The sequence below is a fragment of the Coenobita brevimanus genome, chromosome 79 (genome assembly GCF_032717465.1).
Source record: "Coenobita brevimanus isolate Jiangsu-jjx chromosome 79, ASM3271746v2, whole genome shotgun sequence".
Lineage (NCBI taxonomy): Eukaryota > Metazoa > Arthropoda > Malacostraca > Decapoda > Coenobitidae > Coenobita > Coenobita brevimanus.
In genome coordinates, this window is record NC_137032.1 from 10,113,383 (window position 1) to 10,133,172 (window position 19,790).

Genomic DNA, 19,790 nt, shown 5'->3' on the forward strand with positions numbered 1-19,790 from the left:
CAAATAAAATAATTAAATCCATAACAGTAAAAATCTTTAAACAGCATTATTATACCCCTGCACAATTGTTGACTCTATACAGGGGTTTTATCTGCCCATGTGTGGAGTACAACTCTCATGTGTGGGGAGGCTTCCCACATACAGCTCTTCTCAATAGGGTGGAGTCAAAGGCTTTTCGTCTCATTAACTCTCCTCCTCTTACTGACTCCCTTCAACCTCTGTCTCTTCGTTGCACTGTTGCATCTTTATCTCTTTTCTATCGCTACTTCAATGATCACTGCATCTCTGAACTGTCTGCATGCATTCCTCCACCTCTACGACGGGCGCGTGGCACCCGTCTAGCAGCAAACTCTTATCCCATTTCTGTCCAACTCTCAAATGCAAGAGTTAACCGTTACTCGCAGTCCTTCATTTATGCAACAGGTCATCTCTGGAACTGTCTTCCTCTGTCTGTATTTCCTGCTGCCTATGATCTCCAGTCTTTCAAACGCAGTGTGTCCAGGCATCTCGAAATGATCGGATTTTGAATTTGGCTCTCTCTTGTATTTTGTTTTTCTCTTGGAGGGAACTTTTATTGCGGGCTCATGGCCTTTGGTTCCTTCTTCCTCGCATAAAAAAAAATTAATTACATTAGTATGGAATAATGAAGTGGCTGAAGCTATTGACACTGGGACGAGAAATAAGCACCAGTAGATCCAGGTTAAGTCTCGCAGTAATAGTTGTAAACTATATCGCTAAATTGTTAACATTAACCCTTTAATGGTCGGAACAACTCCATTATTTTATTCCATCTAATGTCATGTTATTTTATTCGGGTGAGTGAGTCGTAGGCGGTAGAGCATTAACATCTTTACCGTTGGCCTTTTCTTGGTGGGAACAATTCTAGTATTCTATTCCATTTAACGCTAGACGATCTTATTCAGCTGAGTGCGAGTTACAGGAGCCCAAAAGTGTTATGAAGCTCCAGACCTGAGGATGGGAAAATGTAATGAATCAAATATAATGTTCACTCTACTGTATTTGCTTGGTACAAAAAAGCCACAGTGTCTTTATTTTCTGCTGTTTCATCTCTTGCTGCACCATCAGGTATTTTAAGTTTTCTCAGTCCACATATTTTAGGCGAGAGTGACCATCCACGTGTCTGAGTGGCATTAACTGAGCACTGACCAAAAACCTCAAACTTCAACCAACACACCACCCAAGGGACTAGATATTAAATAATGGAAAGGAACACACACACACACACACACACACACACACACACAATGGAGAAATGAACTCCCCTAGCTAGGCCACTTGGGCCATATAGCCCTGCTAGGCGACAGGAGAGCGCTACCTCTCCCAGTAGGGCAGCTACCCAGGCGGGGTGCGAACTCTCGACCCTTCGATCTCGAGTCAGGCGCTCTACTACCGGGCCACCCTGTCCCCAGAGAGAGAGAGAGAGAGAGAGAGAGAATCATCGAGCCACACACCATCCAGGGGACCAAATGCCACCAAAATTCTTGGCTTGTCCTGCCGGGTCATCGGGTGGCAGGTCTTGTGGCACCATCTCCCTCACCTTCGCCCTCAGCACACCCTCCAACTTCCTCACAAGGCCCGGGCGTGTGGCGGCGAGGTTGGTCGTCTCGTTCGGGTCCTCTGAAGTAAAATAATTTCCGATTGCCTATGAGAGTCCATAATACTTTTTCCTTGGCAATTTATTTATTTATTTGCTTATTCGCTATTATTTATATATATATTTTTTATCTTGTAGATATTTCATGGTAGTCTTTCTTCTCCAGTGACATCAGTTCTACCCAGTCCCACATTTTGAATTAATACAAGCTGGTATTGAATTGTTCATACCAAGTCAGAATTCACTAGAAGATCGGACTCCCTAAAATAATGAATTAGCAACTGTGCCAGAGTAACATCCCAAAAGCCATTAGTATATAACTCACACATAACATAAAATAAAAATCTTAATCGCTTTGTCAGTATGAAATATCTAGAGACCATGCAAAAGCAATATTAAGTGTCACTAAATCAAACTTTATTCACAACCAAAACATCTAAATTATTAAACAGTCCTAATGACAATAGAATATTCTAGCCAACTCTCAATTCTTTCAATAATAATTTTAACAAGTCATCACACATTCTCCCAGTAAAATCTTGAGATGGAAACAGCGTGATAAAGCGAACATCATTGTCAATACATGTCCAGTAATTCTGCTTTTGAGGAAGTCAACCAGACGTTCCTGTACTAGACCCTGACTTCCGAAGCTGCTCCATTTAAGATAAAGGCTAGATATGTAAAATCCATCCTAGACAATTTACCAACCAACAAAGCTCCAGGTCCAGATAGAATTCCTCCAATTGTTTTGAAAAAGTGTTTCCCATGACTTGCTCCTATTCTAGCTAAATTACTCAAACTATGTATACATACTTCTTCATTCCCCGATTCTTTGAGAGAAAGCAGTATCCACCCAGTTCCGAAGAAAGGAAGTTCCTCTGACCCCGCTGATTACAGACCAATAGCTATCACGTCTTCTCTTGGTAAGCTATTTGAGATTGTAATTAATAAGCACATAGTCAAACGTATTGAATCCAACAACTTAATCAGTGATAAACAATATGTTTTTCGCCACGAAAGATCCACTGTTGATATATTCAATCTCATGACCCACACCATCCATCAATCAATTCACCAACATGGAGAAACTAATGCAGTAGTCCGTGATGTTTCTAAAGCTTTTGACAGTGTGGCAACGTTCACTGCTATTCAACTCCTTTGCTATGGCCTAACGCCTTTTGTTCCTCTGATTTCTTCATATCTCAGTGATAGAAAGCTAAGAGTTAAAGCAGATGACTTATATTCCAATTTCCATCCAATGCCGGCGCGCCACAAGGATCTGTTCTGGCTTCAACCCTATTCTAATTCATACTAATAATCTCTTATCCGTCACCCATAATCCCATCCAATCATATACGGATGACTCAACACTTAAAAGTTCATTCACATTTGAACACCCATTTACAAAGGTAAATATCTCCAACTCACAACTCAGTACAGCAATTTCCATTAATCAAAACTTATCTGAGATCAATGAATGGGGACAAAATAATACTGTCTCATTTAATGCTAGTAAAACCAAATATATACAGTTTACTAACAAATAATGCCTGATTCCTATATTATCTTCAATGTTATTAATATTCCTATCTCTAATAGTACTGAAATTCTCTGTGTTTCACTAAGGAATGCCTTCACCTTGACCTCTCATGTTAGATCATTTGCTATAACCGCTTCAGAGAAAGTTGGATTATTGTACTGAGTCTGTAACTTCTTCATTGATGAGCAGCTAGCTATAATTTTGAAATCATGTGCTCTCTCTGGCGGAATATTGCTCACTCTTGTGGAATGAATATGAAGAGGTTGCACCAACACAACTAGACAAAATTCATAATAAAGCCGTTAGAATTGTTAATAACCCTACTGTTACCTATGAACTACCTCCCGTACAAGTGGGAAGGAATGTTTCCTGCCTTGCATTTCAGATACTCTTATTGCAAATGCTCAGACGAAGTTGCATTCATTGTACCAACTCTCCATGCCTTCCACCGTGCTACATATGCATCTGTTAGCACTCGTGACTGGACTGTCATTCTGCCATATTGCAGAAGTTTTGTCTATCAGAAGTCTTTTACTCCTCAAACTGCATCTCTTTGGAACCCTCTTCCTCAGAGTGGTTGCCCCCCCAAACTTCAACCTACTGCTGTTCAAGTCCAGCTGTTACAGACTTGTTACGAATGAAGGACATCTGCAATCTGGTGCATGGATTTTTTTCATTCATTTGTTTTTCCTTCCTCTGTTCTGTAATTGAAAAAAAAAAAATGAATATCCTCTTTACAGCTATGCTTATTTTCGCTTGTTCCGTAACACCTCTTCCTTAGCAATTTTTTGTGCACATCATACCTCAGTATCCTCTCCTCATGTTACAGATGCAAAACATGTCTAAGGAGTAAATAACAATCTGCTATCTCTCCATACCATATTGTATCAAAAAATTAAAAATAAATTTATATCAGTCACAATAAGTGCTATGGAAAGGATGTAGAGTCGTAACACTGTCTTTCTCTCCTAGTGAGCTACGTAAAAACAAAAACAAAAAAAAGCCGCAGAAGGACGAAAATCTGGGCCAAGTTAAGGTGAAATAACTATAGAGGCATGGGAATTTTTTGAGCTCTTCGTTCTCTGGCCTTCCTGAAACACACACACACACACACACACACACACACACACACACACACACACACACTAGTTCATGATACCCTCCTCTCCTAACAATTGTTGTAGGCGGAAAGAAAAAAGCCACTTGGGAAAAATTCTGCACTCTCTGTTTTTCTGAATAAAAAAACAAAGAAGAAAACAAAGAGAGAAAATAAAATAAAAAAGAAGAAAGAAATTATAGACACCAGAAGTAGCTGATAACTAATTTGTCTGTGAATCAAGGCTCAGATCTCCCGCCAAATTTGTCGTCTGCAGTGGATGAGATCACTTTCGCTATAACCGGTTGGATGTTCGTATCACCCTCCCTAATCCTGGGTTTCGGTTCAGTGGTGGCATTCTTAAACAGAGATATCAGTGATTTCTTGCTACATAACCTTCTCGCCTCCGATGCATTACTTTCTCACTTCAAGCCCTAAAATACATTACCTTCTCACTTAACGCCTTCAAAAAAATACTACCTCCTCATTTCAAGTCCTCAAATACATTACCTTCTCACATCAAGTCCTCAAATACATTGCCCTCCCACTTTAAGTCCTCAAATACATTACCTTCTCACCTCGAGTCCTCAAATCAATTACGCTCTCACTTGAAACCCTCAAAGCCATTACCTTCTCATTTCAAGCCCTCAAGTACAGTACATGACCTTTTCATATCAAGCCCTCAAATACATTACTTTCTCACTACAAGTCCTCAAATACATTACATTCTCACTTCAAGCACTCAGATACGTTACCTTTTCACTTGAAGCCCTCAAACACATTACCTACTTACTTCAAGCCATTAAATACATTATCTTCTCACTTCAAGCCCTCAAATACGTTATCATGTCACTTCAAGCCCTCAAATACATTACCATTTCACTTCAAGCCCTCAAATACATTACCACCTCACTTCAAGCCCTCAGATTCATTCTCGTCTTCATATGTATTATCTTCTCACTTTAAACTACATTACCTTTTCGCCTAAAACTCTCAAGCACATCGCCTTTTCGTCTCATTCTCTCATACTACATTACCTCTTCGCCTAAACCTCAGATTACATTACTGTTTCATCTCGAACGCTCAAGCTACATTGTTTTTTACCTCAAACTCCCAGACGCATTATTTTCTCGCCTAAAACTCTCACACTACATTGCCTATTAGTTTCAAATAAGTTACCTTCGTTACTCAGACTCACAAAGTACAATACATTCTCTCTTTCCGCTCTTAGACTACGCTGCCTTCTCTCATTTCGCTCTTATAATACACTACCATCCCTCTTTCCTCTCTCAGACTACATTATCTACTCTCTTTCCGCTCCCAGACTACACTGCCTTCTCTCTTTCCACTCCCAGACTTCACTACCTTATCTCTTTTCGCACTCAGACTATATTGGCTTCTTTCCATTTTCAGACTGCACTTTTTGCTCTCAGACGACACTGCCTTCTCTCTTTCCGCTCTCTGGCTAAATTACCTTCTCCCTACAAACTCTTACATACGTTATCTCCTCGCTTCCGACTCTCATAGTACAATCGGGGAAAAAACTAATATTGCACTTCTTCTACATCGCATTTTCCTCTGTTGGGTAAAATTTCAAGGATGGGCGAGGCTTGGTTTGTTCCTCTTTCCATAGATGATTCTCTTCGATATGATGCGTCAGGGAGGAAGAAACGGAAATGCCTAAATTCTGAGGTAAACACAATGGAGTATTAAGCAAACTTTTGTCGACACAGTGGCGTAGTAGGCGAAGTTTTTTCCCTGACCTTGCATCACCTTGGTTAACATTTTTGAAGTACAGCCGCGGACATTAAATATCGTCCCACATCGTACTCGAACGATTGCGAAACTTTTACACGATATTCAGAAAATCTGCAAATCAGATCGCATCACTGGGAATCAAAAGTCATTGTCCTCTCTCTCTCTCTCTCTCTCTCTCTCTCTCTCTCTCTCTCATCTGACTTGAAACGATATTTTTCTCCGCATCTGTACATTAGCTTCACATTTGAAATTCTCAAACACGTTACCTTATGGAAGCTCACTCACTTTTCAGATCAAAGAGCCAGGGTCCTTCTTCGTCGGTGTACTTTTGAGGTCCCATCAACAGCTTGTATCGCCCCACCCTGTTACATAGACAACACAGACTTTACTGTACCACACCATCCTGATACAGAGAAACACAGACGTTACTGTACCACTCCATCCTGATACAGAAAAGACAGGTGAAGATTATACTGTCCATGCTTCAGACTGAGGGGATCCTGAAAAATTAATTATCGAAATATATCGTTATTGTTACTCAAGTTTCGGTATGACTGCTGCTGACAAAGTTACTTGATATTTTTAGATATTACGAATATTAATCTAGTTAGTGAAAGAATATGTCTAAAGAAGTCGTCGAGCTTATAAAAGGCCATTGAGGCCAGAATGTAGAACCATTAAAATAATGTAGTGTGGTACCACTGTTTAAAGTCTATGAACTGTTGGTTATAATTTCATATTTCACTTACCAACCATGACATTTTCGTTTTGCATTAGACGAACAGTATAGGTTACGGTGTTGTTTTCCTTCTGTACTGTCATGCATTAAAATGTGTTGTGAATGTACCAGTGTCTGGTGGAGTTCTTGTGCGGCAAAGTTACTTGTGTGGCAGAGTTACTTGTGTGGCCAGAGTTACCTGATGGCGCCACTGAAGTCTTCGTTGGCCTGTTCGATATCGTAGATAAGAGAGTTCCTAGGCGACCTGACACGACCTGTGTGCAGCGCCTCCCACTGGTTGAATCCGTCGGTGCATGGCAGGACGGCGGCCCCAGCGGCTGCCATCAGAGTGGACCGCCAGTCGGTGACGTGCAAGAGTCCGCCATACCTCCGAGGAGTGTTCTCCAACATGGCGCCGTGTACCAGCCCCGCCACCCGGGTTCCGCCCTCCCACTGCGACCCTTTCGCCCCTCGCAGCGGCAGGTTTATCCCTGAACACAGTGCCACATGCCAAGGGTAATGATCATTGATTCTGGTTTGCCACACATCACATCATCAGCAACTCTTGTAATGAATGATACTGCAACATTTGCTGGCAAAGTGAAAGCACTATCTTATCTAACCATTCAGTTACTTGGCATATGAAACCCATAAGTACTTATACCTGAACCGACGGCATCGTTGTCATAAAAGAATACAATGAGCATCTATTTAGCAACTCTTGATAATTATTCTACTGAATTCCAGATAATCTCATCCTATCTAACCATTCAGTTATTTGATATATAATTAAAAAACACCAAGGCATATGCTATCCCACCATTAATTTATTTGATATATAAACCATTTATTACCAGCTGGGCTTTTTCCGCCATTGTCAGAAGAAAATACAATGAGAGTGTTGTTGGCAAAGGTTGAGGCCGTGATGGCGGCCACCACCCTGCCCACCGCGTCGTCCATGGCCGTCACCATCCCCAGCAGCGTCTGCCGGTCCGGGTTACTCTCTTCGGGGTACAGAGCTAAGTACTCCTCCGGTACCTGTTAGTGTGGTACAGAGGGTTACTGGACCGGTACATTGCTTACCAAATCAGTGCGCTGAGGTCACTTTCGTTAAGGCATGTAGATGTGGTACAAGGGGTTACTGGACCATTTGTTTTTCCTTCCTCTGTTCTGTTATTTAAAAAAAAAAAAATGGAGTCATTCGTCGGGGTTAGGTAGTACACTCGTCTGATATCTCTTACGGTACTGGGGTTACCGGGCCGGTACTAGGGATGCTGGACAGTGAAGTTACTGGAACGGTACTGGGGTTACTGAAGTGGTACTGATGTTACTGGACTGTGGAGCTACTGGAGTGGTATTGATGTTACAAGACGGTTGCTGGGGTTACTGGAATAGTGCTGGGTTACTGAACAGGTACTGTGGTTACTAGAGTGGTACAGGGTTACTGGACTGATGCTGGGGTTACTGGACTGGCACTGGGGTTAGTGGAGTGGTATAGGGTTACTGCTGTGGTACTGAGGTTACTGGTGTGGTACTGAGGTTACTGGACTGGTACTGGGTTACTGGACATTTACTAGGTTACTTGACTGGTACTGTTGTTACTGGTGTGGTACTGAGTTACTGGACTGGCACTGGTGTTACTGTACAGATACTCGGGTTACGAGAGCGTTACCAGAGTAGGACTGGCACTGGTGCTACTATAGTTGCGGGCACAACTCTGAGGTTGTCATTATCGTACCCTGGCAACCTACCAATCAAAGGTGCGTCCGATTTCGTATCATGTTATACACGAATCACATAATTATGCACAAATATATTTAACACGAATATTATTAAACATGAACATATACACGAATCACATGCGTCACATATTATACACGAAATCAGACGCACTCGCGAATGGTACTGTAGGTTGCCAGGCACGATAATAACAACCTCACAGTCGTACGCCGCGACTAATAGAGTGGTGCTGTGTTACTGGAGTGGTACTGGGGTTCCTGGATGGGTACTAGGTGCTGGGCTGGTGCAGGGGATACTAGAGTGGTACTGGTGCTACTGGACTGGTATTGGGGTTATCGAGCTGGGGTTACTGACTGTCAATGGGGTGTTAAAGGAGTTACTAGGCTGGTACTAGTGTTACTGAACTGGTACTGGTGTTACAGGCTGTTAATGGGGTTGCTAGGCTGGTACTGGTGTTACTGGACTTGTACTGATGTTACTGGACTGGTACTGGGTTAGTGGACTAGTACTGGTGTTACCGGACTGGTACTGGTGTTACTGGACTGGTACTGGGTTAGTGGTCTAGTGCTGGTGTTACTGGAGTAGTACTGATGTTACTGGTCTGGTTCTGGGTTAGTGGACTAGTACTGGTGTTACCGGACTGGTACTGGTGTTGCTGGGCTGGTACTGGGTTAGTGGACTGGTACTGGTGTTACTGGACTGGCAATATTGTTACTGGACTGGTACTAGGTTAGTGGACTGGTACTGGTGCTACCGGACTGGTACTGGCGTTACTGAACTGGTACTGAGTTAGTCGACTGGTATTGGTGTTGCTGGACTGGTACTGGATTGATACTGTTGTTACCGGATTGGTATTGGTGTTACTAGACTGGAGCTGGTGTTACTGGTCTCGTTCTGGGTTACTGGACTGGTATTGGGGTTACTAGGCAGGTACTAGGGTTTCTGGACTTATATTGGGGTTCCTAGGCTGGTACTGGGGTTACTCGACTATTATTGGGGTTACTGTACTGGCACTGGGGCTACTGGAGTGTTATTGGGGTTACTGGACTGGTATTAGGGTTACTAGGCTTGTCCTGGGATTACTGGACTGGTACTGGGATTACTGGACTGGTACTGGGATTACTGGACCGGTATTGGGGTTACTAGGCTGGTATTAGTGTTACTAGGCTGGAATTGGGGTTACTGGACTGGTATTGTGAAGTGGTACTGGGTTTACTGGACTGGCACTGGGGTTACAGGGCCAGGGTAGATGAATAAAACCGTCTGGCGGTAGTTTGTATGAAAACATAAGATACAAATGGTTAGATGGTTAGATGGTTTAGATGTAGGAAATATCTTTCATGAAATACGTCTAAGTGTGACAAAGACTGAGTGTGACAAAGACTGAGTGTAACAAAGACTGAGTGTGACAGACTGAGTGTGACAACGACTTAGTGTGACAAAGACTGATAAAGACTGAGTGTGATAAAGACTGAGTGTGACAAGGACTGAGCGTGATAAAGATTGTGGGACAAAAAGCTGAGAATGACAACGACTAAGTGTGACTGACTGAGTTTGACAAAGGCTAAGTGTGACTGACTGAATGTAACGAAAGCCGAGTGTAACAAAGACTGAGTGACAAAGTCTGAGTGTAACAAGGAATGAGTGACAAAGACTGAATGTGACAAAGACTGAATGTGACAAAGCCTGAGTGTGACAAAGGTTGTGGGATAAAGGCTGAGTATGACAAAGATTGAGTGTGGCAATGGCTGAGTGTGACAAACGCTGAATGTGACAAAGGCTGAGGGTGACAAAGGTTGTGGGATAATGACTGAGTGTGACAGGCTGAGTGTGACAGGCTGAGTGTGACGAAGACCGAATGTGACGGTATGATTTTGAGTGTGTTCACGCTGATGCTATAATACAAAAAAAAATCGGTGTGATGTCTGTGTTCCAGTGATGACAGTAGTGATGATGCCAATGAAAACGATGATAATGATGATGATGATGACAGTGATGATGACGATGATGATGATGACAGTGGTGGTGGTGCTGCTAATTATAACACGATGATGATGATGATGGTGATGGTGGTGGTGACGGTGGTGGTGATGATGGCGCAAGTGCTCACCGTCAACGGAGTGTGGACGTGCTGGAAGGCCAGGTACAAGAAGAACGGCGACTGTTTGCCTTCCTGTTGCTGAATGATCTTCACGGCTCGCTCAGTTAACAGGTCCTGAGGGAGTAGTGGGCAGAGGTGACGCTTGAGAGAGAGAGAGAGAGAGAGAGAGAGAGCATTGTTACTGTTGTTGTTGCTGTTGCCTAATCCCGGTCTGACTGTCCTGACAGAGCCGTCGACCACAGGTGTGTCACTGTTTCCCTAGGGCCTTCTCACAGAAACAGTACACTTCCACAGTGTCGGATCAAGGCCCTTCCCATGGAATGGTGCAGGGAAATATGGGGAGGTTCGCCTCTTGGGTGGACGCCGCAGCTGCTCCACCCAGGTTGCACAGTATAATCACGTTTATGCTCCCCCTCAGCGCCAGACAGACAAGTTGGTTGAATTACTGACTAAATGACTGATTGATGACTGACTAATTAACTGAGTAGCTGAATGATTCATTCATTGACAAACCGACAATAGATTGCCTGTTAGAGTGGCTAATTTATTGACTGAATGAGTGAGTGACTGATTAACTGACTGATAAGTGACTAATTAACGAACTGATTGGTAGATTGAGTAACTGGGTGTTTGCTTGACACCCTGTTTGACTGATCGTCTTCACCGACGTATTCTTGTACTATTCAGTCAGTACTCACCAGATTATAAGTACCATTAGCCTCCAGCGCAACCCGATCGCCGTCTCGAAAATCATACCCACCTGAGGAGTAAATGGTACAGCGTTAGTGTCTATCTACCTATCTATTTCCTTATTCATCTATCAACTTCTTCATATATTTGGTAATATTTGCTCTACTTACCTTATTGTAGTCTTATATTGGCTAAACTATAGCACTCCTATTCATCTCATTCCATTTGGTAGTATTCACAATTCTTGTCTTTCTACTTGCATGTACTGTACTTACAACCTCTGTTTAGTATCTGTCTTCAAATTAATCTTATTCTAGCTCAACCGCAGTCTTCTTTTGAGATCATTCTGTTTTCTATTCATATTTCCTGTTTATGTCTATTTATACATCGTTCCCTCCATCTATCTACCCTCATGATTACAATCTTATCCTTTTTTTCTTCTTTTCTGGATAGGACAAAGTTTTGCAGACGTCCAGCCTTTCGTTCTTTCTTTCTAGACAAAAATGCATTATCCTTTTCATTTCATTCCATTTTAACAGACATGTTTCCTGTCCATATCACTGTTTATAAATCTTTCTTTCTTTCTACCTACTTGTTATGCTGACTCAATTGAAGTCCCTCGCCCCATTCCAACCAGCCTTTTAACCAACTTTGTTTTACTACAGTCGGTTTTGGTCTACCTGTTTTTTTTTTTTTTCATTCTTAGAGTGAAGATAATCGTAGACATTTGCATATACAAACATGTGCTTAGTATCGGGGATGTGTCGAAAAAAGTGTGTGTATGTAAATGCTATGCGCATCCATATTATTATTTTTATGTGTGAGTGTTTGCAGTTCACGAGTAATATAATAAAGTTGCTCAATTGTTGTCACCTAATTGCAGTTTTAAAGGCCAGATTCATTATCGTTACGTTCCTCCTTCTAGTACCATTTTTTTCATATATTTCTTTCCATTTGTGAATGGTTTTGGTACATTTAACTTCATTTGGTAGTTGATTTCAAGACCTAGCTGCTGTCATCGAAAAACTGTACCTAATTGCATTGTTATCTCTTCTTCACTTTAGTGTGTGTGTGTGTGTGTGTGTGTGTGTGTGTGTGTGTGTGTGTGTGTGTGTGTGTGTGTGTGTGTGTGTGTGTGTGTGTGTGTGTGTGTGTGTGTGTGTGTGTGTGTGAGTTCTTACCTAATATTTCTTACCTACTTGTCTCTTTACATGGATTCGTGAAGATCGTACTGTCCCGTGTTTTGAACCATTTTTATCATACGTCTTTAAAGTTATAAACTGTTTTGGCACACACTATTTCATTCGGTTGTGGATTCCACTAATCAACTGCTCTATTTGGGAAACTGAATTTCCTTACGTCTTTATCACCTCTCATTTGAACAGTTTTCTGCAGCGTACTCTTAATGTTGCTTCCCCATAGGTTATATACTTATTTAAGTCTATTTTCTCTTTTCCTGTGATGCATTTATATAACATAACCATGTCTCCTATTTTCCTTCTTTCCTGTAATATTGGTAGGTTAATTTTTCGAGTCTTTCTTCATAGCTTAGGTCCCTTAAACTTGGTGCCCATCTTCTAGCGGCCCTTTGTACCTTTTCAGTCTTATCTATGTGTTTTCTGAGAGGCGGATTCCAGACTACTGATGCATACTCCAGAGCTGGTCTGATGAATAATATTATCTTTCTCAGCATGTCTTCATTTATATATGTGAATGCTACCCTTATATTAGCAAGCAGTGTGTACATGTTCCCTACGTTTTCATTTATGTGGTCAGCCTGTGATAGTCTGGTATTGTTAATCACTCATAAATCCCCTTCACTTTCTAATGTGTGTAGGGTTGAACTTCCTTACTTATAGTCCCAGTCTGGTCTTTTTTCACTTTTACCAAATTTTATTAAATGACATTTGTCCACACTGAACTCCATTTGTCATCTATTGCTCCATTCATGAACCTTATTTAATTCTTCTTGTAGCTGTATGCAAGAGTCTGTGTTTGTAATTTCTCTTTGTATTTTTGCATCATCAGCAAACATATTTTAAGTAGCTTCCATTTTCATTGTTATTGTCTGTTTGGTGCCAGCACAGAGCCCTGTGGAACTCCACTTGTCAATTCTCTCCATGATGAGTACTTTCCCCTTAGCACTGTTCCCATTTCCCTTTTACTTAGAAAATCTTGCATCCAATCGTACATATTACCTTGGATTCCTCCTTGATGGTACAGTTTCCGTAAAAGTCTTTTGTGTGGTACTCAGCCAAATACCTTCTTGAAATCCAAATATATGCTGTCTACCCAGCCATCTCTTTTCTGTATAATTTTTGCAACTCTATCATTGTACCTTAATAGGTTAGTAACACATGATTTTCCCTTCCTAAAACCAAAATGTCTTTCTGTTATCATATTGTGTTTTTCCAGGTGTTTTACCCAAACTCTTCGTATGAGTTTTTCAGACATCTTGCTTACGACGCTGGTCAGTGATACTGGTCGGTAGTTATGTAGATTGTGTCTATTTCCTTTCTTGAAAAGGGACACAATGTTTGATTCCTTCCATATATCGGGTAGTTTTCCATGTCATAAGGATTCTCTGAATATGAAATGTAATGGACTGCCTAGTTCTTTTGCAGATTCCTGTATTACCCAACACGAAATCTCGTCAGGGTCATTGGCTTTAATTTCCTCATCTCTTCCTAGACCTCTTGTTTCGTTAAACGTATAATTGTGAATATGTGTGGGAATGCTTGTTCGTTTTCATCTCACGCAAATCTACATTTTTTAGTAAAAACTGATTGGGAATTTTTGTTTAGTACTTCACAAATATCTTCTTCACTGATACAGATTTTCCCTCACCCATGGTGGATAGTATTTTATCCTTATCTTTCGCTTTGCTTTGTATGTAGTTGTAAAACAACTTCGGCTGATCAATACTTTTATTTATAATGTCTTCTTTAAACTGCCTTTGAGTTTCTCTCCTTATCCTTGTATAATCATTTCTTGCCTGCTTGTAGTTGTTATATGCCCTCTCACTTTTATGTTGTCTGTATCTGATCCACAGCAGATCTCTTTTCTCTTTTGCATTTTTACAGTCAGTATTAAACCAGTTCTTTATCCTTATTTCTGTGTCTTTGTGCAATGGGACATAATTATGGGCTCCTGTTTCATAAAATTCACGGAATTTTTATATATAACATTTATATCTTGTCCTCTTAGCTCCTTTTCCAAATCTATATCCTTAAAGTACTTCTTTAGGTCATGATAGTTGCCTTTTCTGTAGTGTAGCCTCATTTTGTAATTTCCATCATGTGTAACTACATCATATACTATCATGAAATTGTAATCTAATACTGCATGGTCGCTTTTGCTGAATGGGGGATGATAGATTATATTATCAATTTCATTTTCTTACCTAGTAAATATGAAATTTAATAATGAAGGGTCTTCTGGTCGTCTTTTTCTGGTATTCTCCTTTACATGTTGTGTTATAAAAAAAATTCCTGTACAAGATCCAAGAGCTTTTGATCCCAATAACTTTAGTGACTTTTGACATCTAGAATCTTCCAGTTTATAAATATGTTAAAATCTCCCGTTAGTATAATTCTTTCAGATTTTTCTTCCATTCTATATAGTTGGGTTCTTAAACTCTGAATTGTCTGTTCTGCCAGGTCTTCATATTCACCTCCATCCCTTGTGTTTGTCTTGGGTGGCATGTATAAATTTGCCACAATTATTATCTTTTCTGATGTTCTGCACTAATCTCTACTGCAACGAATTTTTCTTGTGAGGGTATGTCTATTTCTATCCTTTTTTTTTCGGAGTCTTTTCTCTGTTAGTATCATAACTCCTCCTCCATTTTTTTTTTAATTCTGTCTCTTTGGCAAATATTCTACTCATCCAAATTTAAAGCGTTGTTTGATATCTTTGGGGTAATTTTGTTTCCATGACACAAACAATATGAGGCTCATTTTCTGTGATATAGGTTTATATCTCTACTAATTTGGATACCATTCCATCTACATTTGAGTACATCATTCATTCATTCATTGCCAGACGCCATGTATCCCAAACGGGGTGACCTAGGGCTTAGAGTTAATTGTTTTACAGGGAGGGGCACTAATCCTCCACCAACCCCACTCACGTAGGGATGCGAACAGCATCTGGTGTTCCCAGGCGGTCACCCATCCAAGTACTAACCAGACCCAACGTTGCTTAACTTCGCTGATCGGACGGGAAGCGGTGTACTCAACGTGGTATGGCCGTTATCTAAGGCGTTGCCCCTGGGTAGAGGACTTTTGGACTGGAGCGTGTAGCATTTTATGACCGGATGCCCTTCCTGATGTCTACCAATGACCCTTGAGTGGATTCGATTCTCCGACCCTTTGGTCAGAACAGAGCGCTCTAACCCACTGAGCCACGGCTGCTATTGAGTACATCAACTTAGCCATATTGTTCACATAATTGACACTGGCTGAGTCTACTATCTTAATTATATTTAGTCTCTGCTGTTTATGTGCCATTTTTTTGCTTGCAATCCTACTACTACGTAAAAAAAAAATTACTTCATTCATCTGATCTTGCATCGTTCTTTCTTTTTGCTTCGTCCCTCTTTTCCTTTACTAATCCCCATTCCTCTTGAGTTAGGCACCTATTTATCCACACTTCTTTGTACTTCTCCGATTCCTTAAGTTTGTTAGCATTTTTTAATACCTCCTCTACAGTGTTCACAGTTTGGAAGGTTACTTTCAGAAGCCTTGACTTGTTTCTTTCGTATTTCCCTAATCTCCTAAATTCCTCTACATCTTTCTCACAGATTTCCTTCGATACTACTTTCAATATGTTTATATTTACCATCTCCTTGTTATCTCTGGTGATTCTATTCCTTATTTCTTCTTCATCTTTACTAGTGATGACTATAGATTTGTTAATCCCAGCTGTTTCCTTTATCAGCCCTGGGTTCTTCCTTATGCCTTTGACCTCTCTTGTCCTGTCTTTTGCTTCAACCTTGTTTTTAGATCTTGACTTGTTTTGGCTACTTCTGCCCATGTATTTCGTACTTCCTCTGTGTTGTTTCTCATCATTTCCTTTGCCCGAGTTTTCTTATCAGTGTTTCTGTTTTGCTCTATCAGATTACTAGCTTGACGAATTTTGTCTATCATTACTGTAATCCTTCAAGGCTCTTTCAAGGGTGACTACTGTATTTTCCATTTCGGTCATTTTCTTCCTCAGAATGTCTGCCTCAGCTTGTAGCTCACCTACTGTTGCACCTTTTCTGTTTAATTCGTTTACCAATTCCTCATTTTTTCCCCTTTTATTATTACAGTTCCTTCCTTTTTTCATCCAATTCCACTTTGAAAGTTTCCTCCAGTTTATTCATTTTCTCTGCTACTTTATTAAATGTAACCAGTTCCACCAGGTCTGTGTAGTCATCATTTAGTTTTTTACTGTTTCCCTTCCTCTTACCTAGATACACTTCTTGAAAGTACGCCATCTTATAGAAATACACTTTTTACTTGCAGTTTAGCATCTCCGTTCTGTCAGTCATGGAATTTACCGAGCGCTCGACTGTTTACCCAACACGGCGTCTGTCGTCTGTCTGCTAACGCCGCTAATTCCTTGGGGCTCTGATTATTTAATATACTTTCTTTGGACTGCACTTTTTCCCTTTTGCTTGATCAACAATCATTTGTAATTTAGCTTTGTACCGAACTTGACTCATTTTAAGACAGACTTTGGTATTTGATGCAGCTGTGTGAGTGTGTGTGTGTGTGTGTGTGTGTGTGTGTGTGTGTGTGTGTGTGTGCCTCTTACCGTTATAGGAGTGATTGTAGTAGTAGTGACGACCCCCGTATAGCCCGTAGAAGGACTGGAACCCCCTTCGTGTGGGCGTGTAGGCCTCGTCACAGAAACCCAGATGCCACCTGTTCAAAAGTTGCACCTTGTTTAACTCTTTCACCATACTGAATTAATTTATGCTTTATTCCGTAAGTGACTTTATGTACTTCAGGGCACTAGACTGGGATCAGAGATGTCGTGAACCATGTTATGTTATATTGTCACTGACGCCAATTTCCTAACATATACCATTGTTTTGTTTCCAGGCTTTGCTAGCACATAATTCGAACACTGTCTTTGAGTGGATCTGACAATACTTACTTTATATAATGAGCAGTGTTCAGTAACTTATATCTCATAAGGACACCCTATCAGCCATTTTTATCGAGTCCATCAATGTGAGGGGACGGAGGTATAAATAAAGCCGTAAAGTCGGTTTCTCTATTATCTGACAAAGCTGAAAGCCCACAAAACTTGTCTCTTTCAAAGAAAATCGAATAAAAAAGAAATCTGAGCACAAGAGCTGCTCACATCTAGGTGCCTAGATGTAAATTTGAGTATTGCATGTCATGAGGAAAACTGTGTTGGCAAAAACTGATATCTGCCTTAATAACCTTCGTGTATTTGACAACTATTAATTCTAAGTATCTTGTTCTTCATCTTTGTCGCCTTTGCCTCCACTCACTTGCCGACCAAATGCGTGCTGTAGCCTAGAGCAGCGAGGTCCTCCGGCAACAGCGTAACGTTCACAGTGAGGCCGGTGGGAGTCATCAGAACTAGTGGATACCCCTGTAGGCAGAGGTTTGAGTATTTCTATCTCTTTATTTTTAAACCTCATACTTCCAGACGATGTTATCTAATTATCTGTGGAATTAAGGAAGGCTTTTACTCAACCTAACTGGTTCGACAAATTTCTCTTGGGCTAATTGCAATCGTCAAGGCTAATTTTCTTCTACACAGTGCGGGAAATACATGGGTATTATTATAAATTTTGCATCATCTCAGCAATGAGCCATATATATGGAATTAGTCTGATCTTGATGTAAATGTTAAGAAAAATGGTGGCCAACGCATGAACAAATCCTTCTTTATAAATACTGGTGAATGTAAAATATTTTAAGTTCTATAGATTATTTTTGAACAAGATCTGTTTTATGTGTACTGAGTGCACTTGTGTTTCTCTTAACCTGAGAGATAAATCACATGTATGGAGCAAAATGTATCTGAATGCAGAGAGTAAAAAAAAAAAAAAATCTTTATAATGATTCTCTAAGACGCGTTTTATGATTGCCGTTGCCCCACCACACCTGTCTGCCACGACTGAAGGGAAAGTATCCTGAGAAATGCTGAGTGGGTGGGTGTGTATGGAGTAAGATTTATCTGAATGTAAAATGTCAAAATAATGTTCTCTAGGTTATGATTGCTGTCAACCCACCTGTTTGCCGACACGGAAGGGGCAATACTCAGACAGAAGTGCCTATCGTATCGGTATGTATTGAGTAAGACATTATGGTTCAGCAGGACCTTATGTATGGTTACCTGTCTGCCCAAGTGGAAGGGGTAATATCCAGACAGCAGTGCTGAGCGTGTGGGTGTGCAGAAAGGCTGGACGTAGTTCTGGTCCAGCGTCACCCCGTCACCACTCAGTTTGTGTAGATTCGGCGTCACCACTCTTGGGTCGTGCCATGACACGTCGTTCCACCCTGTCGTTTATCAGATAATAACATACACGTAGCCACTGGGGGGGCAGGGGGGCAGCTTGCCATCTCTGGGAAAATTTGGAGGAAATGCTAAAAGGGATTTTTGGCATAGTTCTTGTATGACAAAACAGTGTTCCTAATTTTACTACTTGCATATTAAACAATATTATCTATTTCCAAAAATATTTATTTGAGACCAATAATTTACTTTGAAAGTGAAAGCTAGACTAAATATAATAAAACCCTTGAGAAAGAATGATCAGTTATAACTTAATTTCCCCTATCATCTTAGATTATGTGGTTTATATTAGAGCTCTATTGATGTTTTGCACTTGAATCCTGATGAGGTATAAAAATTACCTTCCTGTCCCCTCGGTCACATCTTCTCGTCCTGCAGCCATATCCTGTAGGCAGTTGCAAACCAACACTCCACAATTATTGTTACAAACAACAACAAGCAAAATTTTTGAAGACTGCATGAAGCCATTTTGATCACCTCGGACTAAATTTTTGAAGGTAAGCAGATTTAAATATGTGCCAGGGGCCTCGTTTGGGTAGGGGACAGGGAGACGTGTCCCCCACACTTTTTGGAGGCTGGGGGACAAAGTACCTTTTGTCCCCCCCCCCCCTACTTTTCTAGGTGAAAATTTTCAGGATGAATAGCTTTACGCCGTTTTTTTTTTTTTTTTCTTAATGGAAAAATCTATTCTGTACAGTACAGTACTGTTCAGGTGATATGAAAAGCATTCTCTACTGCGAGGGGCAGGTCGAGTAGTCACCTAAGTCAAGGATTAAGAGAGGTTAATCCCACAAGATGTATTTACTTAGGTCAGTCTTGACGTATGCACCTTCCCTGATGCTTGAGCCAGTGAGAATGAAACTAAAGGAATAAGCAGTGGAAAACAGAATTTCTATTGGCTACCATCACAGCAGTAGTACAAAACAGAATACTAGGCTGGGGGTGAGTGCGGCAGAGAATTTTAATTTACACATATGTGCTAAGTGG

General features: G+C 40.8%; 1 protein-coding gene and 1 non-coding gene across 2 annotated transcripts in view; both read right to left on the reverse strand.

Moving 5' to 3' along the window:
- Positions 1-953: 953 nt before the first annotated feature.
- The window catches only part of LOC145409020 (arylsulfatase B-like), a 56,136-nt gene continuing 37,299 nt past the window's right edge, over positions 954-19,790 (reverse strand). Inside the window, exons 3-12 of the mRNA XM_080279589.1 lie at positions 18,624-18,787; positions 17,770-17,873; positions 17,061-17,170; positions 11,267-11,328; positions 10,578-10,682; positions 7,582-7,765; positions 6,927-7,218; positions 6,295-6,371; positions 1,473-1,638; positions 954-969 (exon numbers count right to left, since the gene is read on the reverse strand). Of these exons, the coding sequence (XP_080135715.1) occupies positions 954-969; positions 1,473-1,638; positions 6,295-6,371; positions 6,927-7,218; positions 7,582-7,765; positions 10,578-10,682; positions 11,267-11,328; positions 17,061-17,170; positions 17,770-17,873; positions 18,624-18,787 (1,280 nt within the window). The remainder of the gene's footprint in view (positions 970-1,472; positions 1,639-6,294; positions 6,372-6,926; positions 7,219-7,581; positions 7,766-10,577; positions 10,683-11,266; positions 11,329-17,060; positions 17,171-17,769; positions 17,874-18,623; positions 18,788-19,790) is intronic.
- On the reverse strand, positions 15,398-15,516 carry LOC145409127 (5S ribosomal RNA). The gene has a single exon (XR_013899051.1). It is a non-coding gene; the product is annotated as a 5S ribosomal RNA (ribosomal RNA).